Source organism: Euleptes europaea, chromosome 1 (assembly GCF_029931775.1).
Source record: "Euleptes europaea isolate rEulEur1 chromosome 1, rEulEur1.hap1, whole genome shotgun sequence".
Lineage (NCBI taxonomy): Eukaryota > Metazoa > Chordata > Lepidosauria > Squamata > Sphaerodactylidae > Euleptes > Euleptes europaea.
Window position 1 is genome coordinate 134,922,655 of NC_079312.1, and position 19,454 is coordinate 134,942,108.

Sequence of the window (19,454 nt, forward strand, 5' to 3'; positions counted from 1 at the left end):
ATTTCCCCTCCACAATTATAGGGAAAAAAAGTAGAGTAGAATTAAAGTAGTAGACTCTGTGAATATTTCTATGTAAAACTTAAATATGGTCACCACTTACTTCTCTCCTGACTTGTCACTATGTGCTTATCTTGGGTTAAGTTTGAGTTTTAAATATAGATCTCAACCTGTTCCTGCATCTCATGGTGCTTTGCAAGGTAGCCAGTTCTAATCTCATCATGCTCATACTAGGTGGCCTTAGGCAAACCATTTCTTGTACAATTTTAATCACTTTCTAAAAATGCCCTCTTGAACATTACAGTTTTGTACATTCTGTGGGATGACAGAAGTGAGCGGAGTCTTTCTGACCTCAGACAGGCTGCTCCATAAGATGAGAGCCACCACTGAGAATGTATGTGAACAGGCAGCTACCTATCTTACCCATTCACGGGGTGACATCATTAGAGAGGCCTCTACATCTGTATCTTTCTGCACATACACGATTTAAAATATAGTATTTTAATAGCCTCTGGGTGATCTTTTTAAACATTCTGGTCCTTTTGCTTTCCCTTAAATCTGCTTTATGTCTCTCTGGGATTAATACTGGAATGAAGATGCGGTTATGTCTTGAAAGGGAGTGAATGATAGGTGTACATATCTTTTGTAATTTGCCCTCAATGAGTTGCAAAACGCTATAACATCCATCTTTTGGGAAACTAGAGTTGCTGGGCATGCAGCTTTCACTTCAGGTAATAGACAGTGTTTCTATAATATTCCCTTTCCTTTTTAAGGAGAAATGATACCTGTCCTTAATTCTGGTTTTACTTTAGGAATTAAGTGTCACAATAAGAGTGTAGAAAATGACATTAAGAAATATATATACTTATACCTTAAGATATACCTTATACTATGTGAAAAAAAATCTGTTCAACAGTGATATAAATGAGATGAATACTGAATAGAAGCAGTGTAATTGGAATGAAATCTCTTTCTTTATACACCCCCTAATGGAGGTGATGCATCAAAGCAAGTCTGGCAATATGGCAAGGGTTTTTTGAGACCTCTAGAAATAGGTTAACTGAAAAGCACTGCTGAAATCTGCCTCTCTCTCTTTTTTTTTTGCCTTAAACATGACCAAATTTGTAGCATAGATAGGTAAAATAGTTCATAATTGGGGGGGGGGGAACAGAACAGCAAACCTCCACCTGGCAACTTTTTGCCAGGTGGAGGCTGCGGCGGCTGGAAGTGTGTGGCCTTGGTGTTAGAAAGGGCTGCCACTTTGCCTCTGATGGCGGGGCTCCAGGCTTCTCTGAGGTGGGCTGAAACGCCGGCTGGTACTGGGGGGGGGGGCAGAGGAGCAAGCAGGGGAGAGGGGGAGAGGTGTGGGTTGGAGGGGGGAAGGAGCTGCTGCTGCCGCCGCTGGGCTTGGTGGTTGCTACAGCCGTGGGAGTTTACCGGCGTTCTGAAATGCACTGGCAAACTCCCGTGGCTGCAGCAAAACACCAATTTAAATTGGGATAACTCAAGACACCCATTTAAATCAGGACAATCTGCGGAAGTCCCGGAAATGGGTGGGTTGATCCCACAGTCGGGCACCGATCATGCGTGCTTACTTTGCAGATTTGCTACATTCACAGGAGAAAAGGGGGACAAGACAGCCATGCCTAAATGGCCATTGTGAACCTAGAGCTATTGGGAGCCTGACTTGTTTCAGTTGCTAATGGTAATGATGATGTATACCTAATACTTTGAAGACACCATACTCCTTTGGGTTTTTTGCTTGTTTGTTCATGGCACAGAGTGGTGAACTGCAGTATGGCAGTAAAAGCTTCGCTCACAACCTGAGTTCGATCCCAGTGGAAGCCGGTTTTAGGTAGCCGGCTCAGGGAAGCTGGTTTCAGGTAGCCGACTCGGCCTTCCGGCCTTCCAAGGTTGGTAAAATGAGTCCCAGCTTGCTGGGGGTAAAGTATAGATGGCAGGGGAAGGCAATGGCAAACCACTCCATAAACATCATCTGCCTAGTAAACGTTGTGATGTGATGTCACCCCATGAGTCAGTGATAACCTGGTGCTTGCACAGGGGACTACCTTTAATTTTGTCTTTTTCATATTGTTGCCAGTGGAACAAGTCAAATGCAACTATTTTTTCAGTGTAATAAAGTCAGGAACTGGAAAACATCCTGCTTTGCAAGAATGCGTACTCTGATGCTAACAACGGCAGGACCCAGGGGTACATCCTTACAGAGTCTTGGCACAGGCTATAATGCAGATAATCCTGAGAACATTCATACTTAGCACCACACAGGGATTAGATGTTTGTCATCCCCTTCTCTGACAGTTACTCATGACAATGTCTCTGTTTCCACTTTGATCAGGTGCTTTCCACGTGGGGACAGGCTCATGTAGTTTCCACGTTGCTGCTACACAGCAAGTGATGCAGTGCAGCAACACCAGGGCTTCCATGTGGATTGGTTTCTAGGAGTTTCCCTGCCCCAGTTCCCCAGCAGAAGCCAGTACCCTGCCACACCACCACAACCCTTTCATTAAAAAAAATCAGCAAATGAATAGTTATAATGATAAGGAGCTAGAGACTAACTTAAAAAAATAAAAGCTGTGAATTTACAGAAGATGATACACAGATAACTATAACGTTATATCACCAGTGGTGGTGGTGGGGAGAAATGGCTGCTATGTGGGTGAGACCAAGAAAATCTGAACTTTCATCCAGGCTTTGCTATAAACTTAACAGCAAAGCAGGTTTGGGAAAGATTTGAGAAAGGCCAGGCAAACCCCAGGAGGTGCATGAATGCACCATGATGTTGTGGGCAAGCGGGAAAGGATCCCACTTCCCAAAAACATGGAACTTGGGGCTAGTAACCCATGTGAAAACAACTTCAGGCTTCTTAGTCGCTTGCTCATTGCCATTTCCTCCTATGTCTGTCTGTTTTGCCATTGCTATTTATGCTGTATCTTCTCACTCTGAAGGGGAGGGTATATTAGCAAGGGTGATGCCCACCAATCAGTTAAGGAGACAGGTCTTAGTTTCAAGCTTCCTGTCCCCAGTGGTGGGTGGAGATTCACTCCTCAGTTAATTTCCTGCCTTGCCAAGGAGTGCAGTTTGTTGGAGGGAGCTCCTGAGCTAGGCTTCCACAGCCTATTACTTTCTTCTTCTCCATTGTCCCCCCCCCCATTCTACCTTCCCTCACTCTCCCCCTCCTTTCTGAGGAGCTGTGAAGCTGAGGCAATGGAAGGACAACAGATGTCAAGGAAGCCCTGGATGATTTCACTTCCATGGAAGACTGAGACACCCTGTTCCTCCCCAGATATGGAGGCAGAGATTCTTCCCCTGTACAGCTGGGCTGGTGAGCCCCTTGAAAGTACATGTAGCTGCAGAGAGCCAGAAATGCTGTTTCTCTCCCCCCCACCGAGCACAGGCCCTGGATGCATGGTAGGAATTGCAGCTCGGGAGAATGGCACATGATGCTAAGGCTGGGCATCAGCATAGCCTAGATGAGGAGGAAGAGGATTCATTTTGGTGGGGAAATCCTTGCAACAAGGGATTATGCAATAGCACTGGATCTCCAATGGCATCTACTGCAGGCCACCCCAGCATATGTCTCTCAGAGGTGCAGAGGCACACATGGAGAGAGCTTAAGGGCTGGTATCTTCTAGAGGCCACCAGTGGCATAAGCTAAGTTTCACTTTCCTCCCTCCCTCTTTCCCTTTGGGCCTGAAAATGCAAGGGTGGCCTCTAGGCCCAAGCTAGGCATGGGGCCGGGCTGCAGTTTGGTCTCACACCACAATGCAACAGTCTGTGCCACAATGCAAGTCTTGGTAACAATCCTCCCATTGGGAATGCAGTTGTTTCAGGTTTGTAGAAAGATCCGACTTGCCCATTCACAGCTCCAGTCACCAGATTTAAGTATCCAAATATTTGGTCAAATTCGCTATTAGAATATAGGATTTGTAGAGCGAGCCAATTTACCACAACAACCAGACAGCGATTTAAGACCTCTACCACATCACCATGAGACTTGGGTAGAGCTGGGTATCATCCGCATATTGATGACAATGAATGCCAAAGCTACAAATAATTTTTCCTAAGGACTTTATGTAGAGATTGAAAAGCATTGGGGAATAGAATTATGCCCTATGGAACTTGACAGGTTATGTCCCACATTGGTAACAACTGGTTGCCAATAGCAACCTTTTGAGTATGATCCATGAGCACTGATTTCAACCAGTTCAGTGCACATACACTGATACCTACTTCTGCCTCCAAATGCCTCAATAAGATGGTATGATCTACTATATCAAAGGCTGCAGATAAATCCTCTAAGAGCAACAAAGAGGCATGGCCTTTGGCTACACTAAAGCTAGGAGAGCCATCTCTGTCCCATAGCCCGGTCTGAAGCTGGACTGAAAAGGATCTAAAGCAGATAAGTTATCCAGGAAGACCTGGAGTTGATCTGCTACTGCTCTGTCAATCACTCTGCCCAGAAAGGGCAGGTTAGAGACTGGCGATAATTGGCCACATCATTTTTCTGTAAGGTCCAAGGCTATAAAGAGCTTTGTATGTAATGGCCAGTACCTTGAATTCAGGCCAGTAACTGATGGGCAGCTAGTGGAGTAACTGCAGAATTGGTGTAATATGTATGTTTCACCTCGCTCCTGATAATAACCAAACTGCAGCATTCTTCACAAACTGGAGTCTTGGAATTGACCCATGTATAGTGTATTACAGTAATGTAGTATTGATGATATTGTGGCATGGGTCCGGATGGCCATATTAGCCAAGTCAAGGTAGGGAGCCATCTGTCAGGCTAAACTAAGTTGGAGGAACTGCCAATGAGGGGGAGCTTACCACCTCCTTAGCTGTTTCTACTGCTGAACAACTCTTATTGCAAAAAAAAATTCCTAATATCCAGCCAGTACTTTCCCATCTGTACCCCAATATCCTGTTCACACACACTGCTACCCAGAAGTGTATCCCCCACCCATTATGCATGCTTCTCATTTTTGTTACCCAGATGTAGAACTTTGCATTTATCTTTGCGAATTGCATCTTGTCCACATCTGCCCACTTTCCCAGTGTGTTCAGATCTCATTTAATTCTTTATCTTCTGGTGTGTTTGCTACTCCTTGCAATTTGGTGTCATCCACAAATTTAATGACTATTCCCTCCACCCTCTTATCCAGATCATTTATAAGAATTTTGAAAAGTACAGGCCCAGAACTGAGCCCTGTGGCACCCCACTAGACACCTCCTTCCAACAAGATAAAATGCCATTCATCTGACATGAATGGCCATGGGCAACTAATTTGCATTAGCAATATTCAGGGTAACACTAATTTGTTGTGTTGGATATGGCTCACAATACCATTTGAAGACCCTAGCTTTAGATCTTAAAGTGGGGCAGGAGGGTTGCAGCCCAGTGCCCTGTGCGACAATACCCCAGAACTGTCTGCTACCAAGTCACATTGCCAGCCCTGACCTGGATGGCCCAGGCTAGCCTGATCTCGTCAGATCTCAGAAGCAGGGTTAGCCCTGGTTAGTATTTGGATGGGAGACCACCAAGGAATACCAGGGTTGCTGTGCAGAGGAAGGCACTGGCAAACCACCTCTGTTGGTCTCTTGCCATGAAAACCCCAAAGGGGGGTCGCCATAAGTCGGCTGCGACTTGACAGCACTTTTTACACACACACATGTCACATTGCCAGAAATGCTCCTTGTTTGCACACTTCTCTTTCCTCTGGCATTGCTAGCAGTGGGGCAGATGGCAGCATGGGATGTTGACCCATACGCTACCAGTTGCTGACCTATTTTAGAGGCATTTGTGCTGTGAAATGAAATTGTGACTGTACTGCATCACCAGTGTTGAGTGAAAGTGACTCTCCCATACCTGGCTGCACAGTGCACCTGCTAATTGTAGCTCATGAAAATGAGGACTGGTGTTCTAGGAGTGTGTCATGAAGCTAAAAGGATAGTGATTTTACAGCACTCAAAGTATTGCTGGAGTCACAGTGCAGTCTCAGAGGCAGTCTTATGGTTTGTGGATTTGGGAGAGAGCTGCAGGTTTCTGTGTGGACATCTCATGAGTGACCATGGAGGTGATCTAATTGTTTGTGGAGAATAATTTTTGAACAGGCATACTAAAAATAATCTTAGCTTAAGAAAATCCAGATTTGTCATTTTTTCCCTCTCAGTGTGACTGCAAGATAGTATAGTAGCAAAATATTCAGTTTGATGTAAACTGGTTTTAATGTAAACCCACCTTAATAGTTCTTTTATAAGAACCCTGTGGTGCAGAGTGGTAAGCTGCAGTACTTCAGTCAAAGCTTTGCTCACAACCTGAGTTCATCCCGACAGATGTCAGTTTCAGGTAGCCGGCTCAAGGTTGACTCAGTCTTCCATCCTTTCGAGGTCGGTAAAATGAGTAAAGTGTAGACAACTGGGGAAGCCAATGGTAAAACACCCCATAAACATAGTCTGCCTAGTAAACGTTGTGATGTGACGTCACTCCATGGGTTGACGCGAGAGCTGGCGGATTGTGCCAACATCCAGGAATGACCACCAGAACCACTAGAGCTTATAGAAATGCAGTTGTTTATTTACAGTGCTAAATACACACTCTGTCCACCATATCTCCCGACACAGACTCATGGAGTCTAACACTTATACACATAATGCCACCACCAGGCATCAATTAGTAGTTCAGGCTGAGTCACCCTACAGGTGCAACACATCACCTCAGCCTCTGGCCTCAACTGGTTCTGGCCAGTGTAATCAGGCCTCCTAGGGGCTTTCCAGGCCATGACATCAGCCCAGGTTGACAGTTAGATCCCCTACATCTAACTCTGCCTGCCACAGCTAATATGACAGCCTTGCATATTCCAACATGGGTCAGTAATTACCCACACCTTGCACAAGGAATACCTTTACCTTTTTAACAGTTCTGGTGTTTTAGTCCTTCTAATGATCTGTTGGTGTCTTAATTCTATTGCTAAACTTGCACTGGTTTCTGTACAACACATGGCTGTGCGTACATAACACCAAAGAAGTCCAAATTCTGTACCAGTATAACACAAATTCTGTAGTAGACAATGCAAATTGTTGCTTATATTTATGTATTGTATTTGTAGACCTTGGTGAAAAGTGTGATAAAGGGTTCTGGCTGCTAGCATCCAATTTTTAGACCCCTAGGTTCTTCCAGCTTTGCTATAACCAGTATAATAGTAGCAATATTTCACTATTTATTTATTTAATTAAATTTCTAACCTGCCCTCCCCAGCCAAGGCTGGGCTCAGTCCTCCCCAGCCACGGCCCACCCACACCATTAAGCACCCATTTTTTAAAACAGAGGTTGAAAGAAAAAGTGTATAGAGATCAGAGGACTGTGAGCTCCTTGGGATATGGGCTGCAAAATAGTAGCCTGCAGAAAAAAGAACATGGTTTTATGACCACCAGAACTCATGCACTGTGTACCCCCCTCCCCGAAAAAGCTCTGGGGTTTTATAATGTATTTCACATTTTTCTTCACAGCTGCAGGGCATGGGGAACTTTTTGATGAGTTTTGTTTTTTAACTGGAAAGAAACTGCAGTTCTCATGATACTGAATTCTACTTTGATACCAGCTTTTGTTCTTGCAGTTGATTATATCTAACCGTAGGCTTCCACAAAGACCTATTTTTTTATGAAAGATGAGCAGATCAGCTCAAAGGATTATTTTCCCTTGTGTATCTTTTGTAATATTTTGATTTTGTCTTGGAAAAGCATTAGCTATTTACCTCTACTTTAACCCCACCCCCCTCTTTTTGGTAAGTAATGAATCAGCCTCTAGAGAAATAAGATGCTAAATTTAAAGGTTTGTTCCGGTAATCCTTATGTCCATTAAAGTTCAGGTGTTCTGAAATTGAGGTACTGAATATATGAAATGGAATATTTATGTTAAATATTTAAAAGAAACATGAGTATATCTATTCCATGCAGTCAACTATGCTTGTCTGAAAATCTCAGATACAGTTTTTCAAGGTCTCAGCCAGAGAGCACTGTTACCAATGTATTGGACCTGTACTCTCTTACTTGAGTACTATTGAGTTTGTTCTTAACAAATTAACGTGAACAATCCAAGTCTCTCTCAAGAATGTGCCGTATTCATTTGTAACCTGCTAAATCTATGTTTAGAGAAAGGCAAGTGAGAAATTCCTTTCCTGCCCATTAATGTATAAAACAAGTAGGAAGTCCACAAGAACTTGAGGGAGAGGATCTCCTTTTCCCCTTGCCCACCCACTATTTTCTCTTCCTGGAAAGTCCCCATAGCCTCTCTCCTTTTCCTGCTTCTCTCTCCTTCTCTGTTATGGGTTGAGAATTATCACATGCCCAATGTCAACCCAGTAAGCTTTCGTGGTAGGCTGGTCATTTGGAACTGGGCCTCCCAGATCCTGGTCTGAGACTAACCACTACACTACACTGGCTTCTGGGGGGTTGTTGTTGAACAATAGCTTTCAAATTACATGGTATCAAGTCATCTGATGGCTGCTGCCAGGCCTGGCCCTCAAATGCCAAAGCAGGCTGCCAGGCCCTCCCTCAAATGCCAAGCCCTCCCTCAAATGCCAAAACAGGCCTGGAAAGGGCCTTGCTCCCACATCCTGCTTTTGACTGACAGAAACCAAGGCTTGAAGGCTGGGAATACTGTTGTGGTTGACTAGCAATGGTCACTGAAGGCATTCTTTTCTTAAAGCTTCTGCTTCTGTTAGGTATTCACAGATTTGGCCATATTGAGAATGAGATGTATTGATTTAGGTCCTGTTGTTACATTGCTTTACTGTTTGGAGTTGGTCTGCCACTTTGAAAAGGTATATTAATGACCTCATCAAATGTAAAGGAGTGAGATTGTTCTTTATTTTATAGCTATTTAGCTTGGGCAGTCATGATTTCTGACATCAGGATTAATGTACTTTCTCAGCAATAACCACTGACAGTTCAGGCACAGCTGCTCTGAGCCTAGTCTTGGCTGGGAAAGGGTGGCCTATAAATCAGATTAATAATAATAATAGTAATATTTCAAATATTTCAAATCAGTGGGTTATAGATCAAATCAAGCCTGAACTGACCCTAGAAGCTAAAATGACTAAACTGAGGCTATCGTATTTTGGTCACATCATGAGACGACAAGTGTCACTGGAAAAGACAGTCACGGTAGGAAAAGTTGAGGGCAGCAGGAAAAGAGGAAGACCCAACAAGAGATGGACTGAATCAATAAAGGAAGCCACAGCCCTCAGTTTGCAAGATCTGAGTAAGGCTGTCAAAGATAGGACATTTTGGAGGACTTTCATTCATAGGGTCACCATGAGTCGGAAGCGACTTGACAGCACTTAACACACACAATATTTCACTGCAACTGGCTTTCTAGCTGGAGGCTGGAGAAGTATGATTTTTTGCAGTAGCTTAGAAATGACTTCTTGTTGTTGCACAATAAAACAACAGTCCAGGTATACCTTCAATAATTTTATGCATGATACATTTTATTTGTTTGTTTGTTTATTTTTGCGCTTTGTAGCATGTCCTCCCCGGCCAAAGCCAGGCTCAGGGCAGGTAAGATTATTTAAAATACATTGGTAATAATCAACAATGAAATTAACAGTAAATTCTAAATTTAAAACAGTAAATTCCCAATTAAAAAGACCTCAAAAACTCCAGATAGTGCCTAAATTTCACTCAAGTTGCCCAAGATAGACAGCAGGTTGCCCCCTCAGTTGTCTCAGCCTGGAAAGGAAGGGGTATATTTAATTAATATTTTTATTTTAATCTTGTTTGTGAGCTGCCTCGGAAGTCTCATAAGTTGGGATATAAGGCGGGATAGTACATACATAAATACAGGAAAAAATAAACTGTCCATTCTACCTTGCATGTATTTGTATAGAATAGTTTGTATAGCCTAGTTTGCTAATTTTTCATTCTCACAGACTGCATTAGGGTTGTAGAAAGAAGTTATGGGGTGATAGTGTTTGAATTTTAATATATATACAAAGCAACTGTAATGGAAAGTACTTGTACTGTTGAGGTGCTGATCGAAAATACTTATGGCTCTTTTATGTGTCTTAGATCCTTTGTCAATGGGGCCACAGAAAGCTCTGGAAACCATTGGTGCAAATTTGCAGAAGCAGTATGAAAACTGGCAACCAAGGGTAAGTATGTATATATACATGTGGGCATTCAGATCCTCTCTTCCCCCTGTTGTATTTCTGCTTCTATGACAAAACCTTGGTTTCATCTTAAAGTACAGAAAGTACCTTATGACTTTGTACTATGTATAGTTTATACATTTGTGTGATTGATGCTCAAAAGCTTTTCGGTTTTGACAAACATGCTTTAACATGTACTCTTGCTGTCTTTAAGGTCAATATTTTTATGCTGGCATCTATATTTTCTTCCATTACTGTACATTTTCAAATGTACAGGCAGTAGCTCTTTCTGTAAGTTACGGCTTCCCTTTGTGCATCACCATTTCTTGATTCATTTCTTGTAGTCTTGTCTAGTTTAGACTGTATTGATTATGGCTGTTTCTTAGATCTGCTTCAAATATTAGATTTATGGTGTTACAGCCACTGAAAGCTGGAATCATGTTGCCTTCCTTCCATGTAAAGAGTCATTTGTGTGAAGCAGTTCAAATCCTGGTTGTGACCATTTTAATTACACTAGAGAAACTGAGCCCAAATAAGGAGATTTGCTTTCATGGTGAAAATTGCTGCATTTTGTGTTCGTATCACGTGAATGGTTTCCATTATGGACTTGGTTCCATCTTTTGCTGAAATGTTTTGCAAACATTATATCTGAATCTGAGCCTCAGAAGTATATCACTCTCAGTTTTGTAACAATTTTTCAAATACTTCAGGTAATAAATATTCCTTGGGGTACAGTGACTGCATTTTTGGGACGGAAGAAATGGTCGATTTCTTTAACTAATCTGGTGATTCATTTACTCTTTCAGAGGAGTGAATGTCCAGGTGAAAAGCTTATGTGTGTTTGGAACAAAACCTACTTTTCATACTTTTAGCAGCAACATACTTTCTCTGTATCCAGTGTAACATGACGCCTCTATAAACCACCTGTGTCTAATTATGGATGAAGTCATTTTACCAGTTGCACTTTCCTGCAACTGTGTATCATTCAGATTTCTGGACCAGTCCTTGCTGTGGGACTTGCATTCTTTTCTACAGGACACCCAAGGATATTTTTTCTCCCCACCCCCTTTATCACCTTCTGATGAGTATGCTTCATTTGTGTTTTGCCTGCATTGAAATAGATTCTTATGCTGAACTGGCCATCTTATTGTTGCATGGGCAAACACAGATACCAATCTCTTGTCTGAAAATCTGATCAGTGGAAAGCTTTAGGGCATGCTCTAAGAGGAAGGCTTTGATGAGAGCTCACTTGCCCTGGCTTTAGGAGACCTTTTGATTTGAGTCCAGTAGCACCTTAGAGACCAACAAGAGCTTCAGGGTATAAGCTTTCAAGAGTCAAAGCTCCCTTCATCAAACACAATAGAATAGACCAATACGGCTACCCTCTGAAATTATTCCTAGTCATTTGGCTTTAGTGCCTGATTGGTTATATATAGACATGTGGATATTTCATCATTTATTTATTTGTTCTTCTGTAACTTATAAAATGAGTAAAATAATAAATTGCCAAAGAAAATATGGCTAAATTGGAATGAGAGCAAAGAGGGTAGATTTCTTTTTCTTGAATAATGAAACTGAAATAAAATAAATTTTTGTTCAAGCTGAGTGGTAATCAGAAGATATTGATATCTTCTTTATATCAATTGATATTGATATTGATTTAACAGAAGTGGCAATGGGAAAATTTAGACCAAGTCATCCAATTGACACAATTGCAAAATAAAAGGTTCTTTCTTCTACATATGGAAGAGCTCTGAAATTGTGGCCAATTTGGAGATCAGGTCTCTCAACAAATTAAAAGAATTGCTGATCGTAGCATCTGTTGTATTTTCTTGGTGGGTTTAAACACCGTTTGTAGGTTATGCTTTTTCAAAAGTTTCTCCATCCTATCAGTGACATAACCTACAAACGGTGTTTAAACCCACCAAGAAAATACAACAGATGCTACGATCAGCAAAAGACAAAAGAGACCCCCTCACCTCTGCAGGAGTATATCGTATACCTTGCAGCTGTGGACAAGTTTACATCGGGACCACAAAACGCAGCATACAAACAAGGATAAAAGAACATGAAAGATACTGCAGACTTGGCCAACCTGAGAAATTAGAAGTGGCTGAACATGGACTGACACAAACAGGACACAGGGTCTTATTCCAAGACACTGAAAGACTGGACAATTCTACCAACTACTTTGTCAGATTGCACAGAGAAGCCATTGAAATTCATAAACATCAGCACAACTTTAACAGAAGAGAGTTTAAGAATGAATAAGGCTTGGCTTCCTGTCCTAAAAACCTCCAGACTAACAAAGACTACCGTCCACAATATCCATGCAGATTAGCTTTGGATTTCACACATTAACAGATCACTTCAGGATACAATGGTTCCATATTAGCATACCACACCCTCATTAGCACATTATCTTGATACTTACAGGACAATGATTAGCACATTACCTTTGATACTTTTTGCACGACAATGATTCAGTTCAACTCCCCCCCTTTCTGACTATATATTACTCTTCCTACACACTTGACACTGAGAGACACTGTCCTTCAGTGTTACTCCTCTGAAGATGCCTGCCACAGCTGCTGGCGAAACATCAGGAAAGAAAATACCAAGACCACGGTCACACAGCCCGGATAGTCTGGACACTTTGGGCAACAGCATGAATTCTGCCACCTTCTGACTTGCATCTGTGATAGTGAGTCAACAAGGATTCTTTCCTCAGTTGGCATGGCAGCAATCCAAGTTCTAGTTCAGCAGGACCTTGTGACTGTTGCAGCCTATATGTGAAAACCTTTAAGTTGTAAAAGACACAAGAACATTTCAGTAAGGTGCTGGAATATGACTTGGGAACAAATGTTTGGTCGTTCTATGTAAGAAGGGATCACGGTTTTCGTCAATTTACCAACAAGAGTTCATAGTCACAAGACGATACATCAGTAGTACATTTCCCCTTAGAGACTTTCAAAAGTCTGCCTAACTCTATCAGGCAAATATTGGAACTGCCCTTGTAGGAAAGCTGACTTCCTACACATGTGGTGGTCATGTGAAAGGGCCCAGGAGTATTAAAAAATGGTCAACTACACTATTTAGAGGGATTATAGGTTATTTTACACTTAAAAGTTGAGATTTCCCCATCAACCATACAATCCTGAGTGGGGTGTGTGTGGAGCTGCTTAGGAGCTGCCATGACCCCAGTGCTGGTGTTCCCGGGGGCAGAAAAACAAAAAGTAATGATTGTGAAACAATCACTGTGTAGTGAAGCACATGGACCAATTGGCCTTACCAATTAAACAAGCTTATTTTTATGAGTATATCATGTGTAATCAAGTTTATACCAAGTTTCCAAATAACAACAATGTTTTGTGTCAAATATCAAAATAACTACAGCGAAGTGCCACATGAATTCTAACAACGACCCATAAGAACTAGAATAGCTGAACATTGTTCTAGAATCAGATGCAAAAAACATGGAAGACCATTAGTTTCCCATTTTTGACAAACAGGACACACTGCAGATTATTTCAAATATTTTGTGATTTTTCGCGTTCAGCCACATCAATACAACAGAGTGGATGTAGATAAAATTCTAAAACAAGAAGCAGCATATATTTATTAACTAAACACAGTAGCTCCTCATGGGTTAAATTCTGCATTAGTTTTCTGCCTACTTGTAAACATTACTTGTGTACAACGATTCTCTGTATCATGTATATATATAAGTTTGAACAAAGACACACCGTATTTTTCGCTCCATAACACGCACCTGACCATAACACGCACCTAGTTTTTAAAGGAGGAAAACAAGAAAAAATCTTGTTTTCCTCCTCTAAAAACTTGTTTTATGGAGTGAATGCCCCAGGGAGGCCAGGTCTACCCATTGGTTTGCATGGCAGTAGACCTGGCCTCCTGTCTCAGTCAGGAGGCCAGGTCTACTGCCATGCAAACCAATGGGCAGCCTGACTGTGCCCGGGAGAGGGGGGGCGGCGGGGAAAGCAAGCCTGGCCCTCTCCGGGGCCAGGATCGTACGGGAGAGGGGGCGGTGGGGAAAGTGAGGGGAGGGGGCTGTGAGCTCAGTGGCAGAGCCTCTGCTGGGCATGCAGGAGGTCCCAGGTTCAGTCCCCGGAACCGGCCCGTGTGCGCCCAGGGAGGGAGAAGGGAAGGCTGCAGGCTGGCGCGCCAGGCCGGATCCGGCCCGTGTGCGTCCGGGGAGGGAGGAGGGAAAGTGGCCCCTTGTGTGCCTGGTAAGGGAGAGGGGAGGGCTTCTGGCTGGCGTGCTTGGTCGGATCTGGCCCGTGTGCGCCCAGGGAGGGAGGGAGGGGGGAAGGCTCAAGAACGGGGGGGAGAGAGGAGGGGGCATCAACTGGTGCATCTGCCAGCCCAGCACCCCCCCACTCGCTGCACAGAGGCCGGGTGGAGAGCGAGACCAGATCCCGCTGCCGGGACGATCCGCCGGGTCCTCCCTCCTTCCCTTCTGCTCGCCCGGCCTCCGTGCAGCGGGGGATCGCCAAGGGGGAAGTGGGAGAGGGAAGAAAGGAAGGCCGGGGGTGGGGTAGGCCTGAGGGGGAGACGCCGCCTTCGCCCGCGGGGGGAGGGGGGATGGTGGGGGAGGGGAAGCTGGGGTGGGGGAGGGAGCCCCTTCTGAGGAGATCCTCCTTCCTTCCTGACCGGTGAAGGAAGCCAGGCCGCGGGTCCACTTACCTCCGGCACTGTCCGCCCAGGAGCCCAGCAGGAGCCACCCCAGCACCACCATCTTCGACCCCCCCCCCCGCGCGCTTCCCGGTCCTGAAGCTCGCCGCCGCCCAACAGCTGAGCCTCAGGACCAGGAAGCGCGCGGGGGGGAGGTTAAAGACCCACCGCCCCCTTCCCGGGACTCCCGGGAAGGGGGGCGCCCAGGCAGCGCAGAGCAGTTTAACACACACACCCCCGCCAGCTCTGTGCACCAGGGCGCACGGCTCGCGTCGTTCCAGCGCGCCTAGAGCGAATGTGCACAGAGCCGGCTAGGCGCGCCGTTGCAGCGGGCCCAGCCGGCTCTGTGCATATTCGCTCCATAACACGCACAGACATTTTCCTCCTCAAAAGCGAGGGGGAAAAGTGCGTGTTATGGAGCGAAAAATACGGTAAGTTATATCAGGATCACACAGTATCACACACACAACTGGAAGACAATGGATAACAGCTGTTCAGTATTGAGGGTTTTATATGTAGACAGTAAAGAACTTTTGTGATGATTCCCAGCAAGAACAACCTAAAAAGAATGAAAATACTGATGCTACAGAGCTGAGAAGTATGTGACAATATTATTAAATTTAGCTTAAATTATTTTATTGTCATAACAACCTAAATGTTGGCTTCCTCATTTAGAGTAAATGTTATAACTTTAATTACTGGTTATCTTCTACAGAACGACAAAAATTTAGTGACTCTGGACAGACACGGTTAATTAAGGAAGGTGAGCCCACATTGCTAACAGTCTTTTTACAACATATATAACAAAAAATAACATAGCTCTGTTTAAAATTCTTGCAGGGAGTCAAACACATACCACTTGATAAAGCTTGTGTGAAACTAGTACCAAAGCCAGGCGGCTCGTTACAGCTGTACTTTTAAAGACAAGATTAAGTCAAGACTGTTTATTTACAACATGTATTAAGTCATTTGTTTTGTTAAGATTCATATGGCACTTCACTTTATTTTGTTATTCGACACAAAACTTTATTGTTATTTGGAAACTTGGTATAAACTTGAATATGCATGATATACTCATAGAAATAAGCTTGTCTAATTGGTAAGGCCAATTTGTCCATGCTCTGCACTACACGGTGATTGTTTCACAATCATTACTTTTCTCAAGCTATACTCTGTGGACCCCAATGGTACTCCAGGGGGTCCATGAGTCCTTTGTAAGGGCAGAGGATGAACCCTTTTAATGCTAATATCTAAACAATTGCTTTCCATTTTTTGGTGTAGGAACAGGGGTTCTTTTCCTTGAGGGAATGGGAATGTGTAGAATCACCCCACCTGCGGTCAGTAAAGAGCTTCTAGATCACCTCTGTGCACTAGCAAGATAATGTGCTGATTGGTTCCTGGGAATAGATAGTTCAGCTGTAGGAACTCCCAATTGTCTGAATGGCACCATGGCATAGTCCAAATTCAATTGTCATAGTTACTTCTGCCATAAAACTGAACTGGGTTTCACTCTGTTTTCCACTTTAAAGATATACTGAGATGCCACTCTGCATTCATAGACAATTATAGCCAACAGAGATATTCAGTTGAGTCCTAGAAGTTTAGCTTTTGTGTGACATTGGTCTTTCTATCAACAACTATGGAAGTTTTCCCAGGTCTGTTATTACCCTGTTCAGCAGACATCTGGCACAAAGTCCCTTCCAAGCAGCTGCTAAAATTAAGTAAAATAAGGTTCAGGGTCTTTTGAGCTGTGGCCCTGTATCAGCTGTCCTCTGATACCTGATGTTTTAGATCACGTACAGGCTTAAATGTACATTTAACTAAACTTACTTTAATGGTAGTTGATGTGGTTTTCACAGATTTGTTTAGAGGACAGAACATGTTGATTTTATTGTGCACTTTGTAGGATTGTCAGGTCCCTCTTCGCCACCAGTGGGAGGTTTTTGAGGCAGACCCTGAGGAGGGCAGGGTTTGGGGGAGGGGAGGGACTTCAATGCCATAGAGTCCAATTGCCAGAGCGGTCATTTTCTCCATGTGAGAACTGATCTCTATCGGCAGGAGATCAGTTGTAATAGCAGGAGATCTCCAGCAACTACCTGGAGGCTGGCAACCGTAGCACTTTGAGTGGACATTTTATAGAAACTTCTGAGTGGGGACGGCAGGGCATGAAATTTTAAAAATCAAAATGGGGGTCCTGAGTTACTATACTTTGAAAACTGCTGCAATAATGAATGTACATGAGTTGTAAATAGGTTTAGCAGTTGTGCTGGCAAAAGAGGGTGAGAAAAAAGAACAATCTGCTTAAGTTTAATGAATGTTAACACTAAAAAAGTCAACATTTCTCTGTTCTGCTGACTAGCTAGGTGTCTTTGTTAAAATAAAACTAAAAATCCAAAGAAGCCACGGCAAATTTAGGGTTCTTATTGATAAAACTTTGGTGTAAAATCAATAGGCTGAGCTTATAAAATGTATTTCTGTTGGGAGTTTCTGAGTAGAGTGTTCTGTAAATGTACTCTTGGGCTACATCAAATGTTAACCTATTTAGAGGGGCCAAAACATTCTCTAGAATTTCCTCTTGTGTTGTTTACTACCACTTTTAAAAGCTAGGCTGACTTTTTCCTAGGAGCACTGATCCTAACCAGTTGTGGATTGCATAATGAGTATATCACGATGGCAGGTAGCTAATCAGGTTTGGCTGTATGATGCCACAGAGGTAACTGATAGCTTGTAAAATGCTGACAAGATTTGCGTCGCTCTCACTCTGAATTGGGTGAGCAGTGTCCCCCCACCCCCACAATTGCTGACAGGAGCATTTTCTGCCACTACCAAAAAGTTTCCCCCTGCTTTCCTGTTCAGTCTTGGTGTATTTTTCTTAGTCGCTTCCAGTAATTTTTTTTAATATTTAGTATTTTAATATTTAGGTTTAAATTTTGTTTTTTGGGGTTAATTTCATTTTACTGAATTTCCTGATCTTGTCAGATCTCAGAAGCTAACCAGGGTCAGCCCTGGTTAGTATTTGGATGGGAGACCATCAAGGAATACCAGTGTTGCTATGCAGAGGAAGGCACTGGCAAACCACGTCTGTTAGTCTCTTGCCATTAAAACCCCAAAAAGGGGTCGCCATAAGTCGGCTGCGACTTGATGGCACTTTACAAACACACACACACGCACACACAGCACACACACACACACATACACATTTTTCAAAATATAACTTTTAGTTTCAGTATTCTCTATTCACCTCCCCCTTCTCCCCCCAAAAAAAAACGGAGGGGAAGAAAGAAAATAAGAGGGCCATCTATTGTGTTTGTTTTGGAAAATTGCTTGAAGATTTTTTTAAAAATCCCATCTCAGTAAGTCTGTACCTTTACTAAGATGTCTTGTACTTTGTAATAATGTTAATTCAACAGTCAAGATACAACCTTCTTGTGAGATCATGTACTGACATTAGGTTTTTTATTTTAAAATGAATTGCCAACATGGAATGTCATTGGCCTTTTCTGTTTGAAAAGGTAATGGAAAATATTAAAAGGGGGGGAGAAAGTTACCCTCTATTCTCCTGCTCTCCTTCCACTTATGTTATTTCTGTACACGTGAGGCAGACGAAGGAGTATCTGCTACCATGTTTCCCCGAAAATAAGACACTGTCTTATATTTATTTTTCCTCAAGAAGACACACTATGGCTTATTTTCAGGGGATGACTTATTTTTATTAAGTATGGTACAACAATCTACATTTATTCAAAGATAGTTAGGTCGTCTTCTTCTGGAACATCGTCATAACAATCGCGCCTTTCCGCGGCTTCGGGGGGGCATTTTTTGGGATAGAGGTCCCAAACTTTCAGCGTAGCTTGAGGGGACCCTTCTTGCAAGAACCCTCAAGTTTTGTAAAGATTGGGTCAGGGGGGGCTGAGATATGGGCCCCGAAAGGGGTCCCCCCTCCTTAATGTTCATCTCTGACAATGGGGGTTTGCAATTAGCAGAGCTTGCCGCCCACGCCCAAAGCTCCTAGCCCTGACAAACAGCTGAGCTGCAGGGAGTAAGGGTGGGGCAGGTGCGAAGAAGTTTGCAAACCATGCAAAGCAACACATTTGCAGCCATGCAAACCATGCAAAGCAACACATTTGCAACCATACAAACCATGCAAAGCAACATGTTTGCAACCATGCAAACCATGCAAAGCAACACGTTTGCAACCATGCAAAGCAACACCTGACACCTGGGAGTTTGCAAACCATGGAAAGGGACAGAGGCAGCTAGCTATGCATAAGGAGTAGGAGGGGGTGGAATTTCCCCTTTTGCATGGGACTCAGGACCAGGAAAATGCATTCTTTAAGTCACAATTTGAAAACCAGTTTTGAGCAAGCATCAAAATAGACCTAACCGATCTTATGAATGAGGGAAAACCTGAGGACACACAACTGAAGCCCCCCCCTCAAACCAGGGAGAGAGAGACTCAGGGAGCACCCCCCCCCCGCAGAACAGGCGAAAGCCTCCTTTGGCTTCCCCCCACCCACAGAAACTGCTCCCTCCCCACAAACACACAGACTCTGCTTCCCCCTCACACACACACACACAGGAGAAAAATTATAGAGA

General features: G+C 43.4%; 1 protein-coding gene across 3 annotated transcripts in view; it reads left to right on the plus strand.

The window, feature by feature from the left end:
- Nucleotides 1–19,454, plus strand: part of RPTOR (regulatory associated protein of MTOR complex 1) — a 494,290-nt gene that overhangs the window by 50,903 nt on the left and 423,933 nt on the right. For all 3 annotated transcript variants that reach the window (XM_056867014.1, XM_056867015.1, XM_056867017.1), the window contains exon 3: nucleotides 10,084–10,166. In XM_056867014.1, coding sequence (XP_056722992.1) covers nucleotides 10,084–10,166 — 83 coding nt within the window. The remainder of the gene's footprint in view (nucleotides 1–10,083; nucleotides 10,167–19,454) is intronic.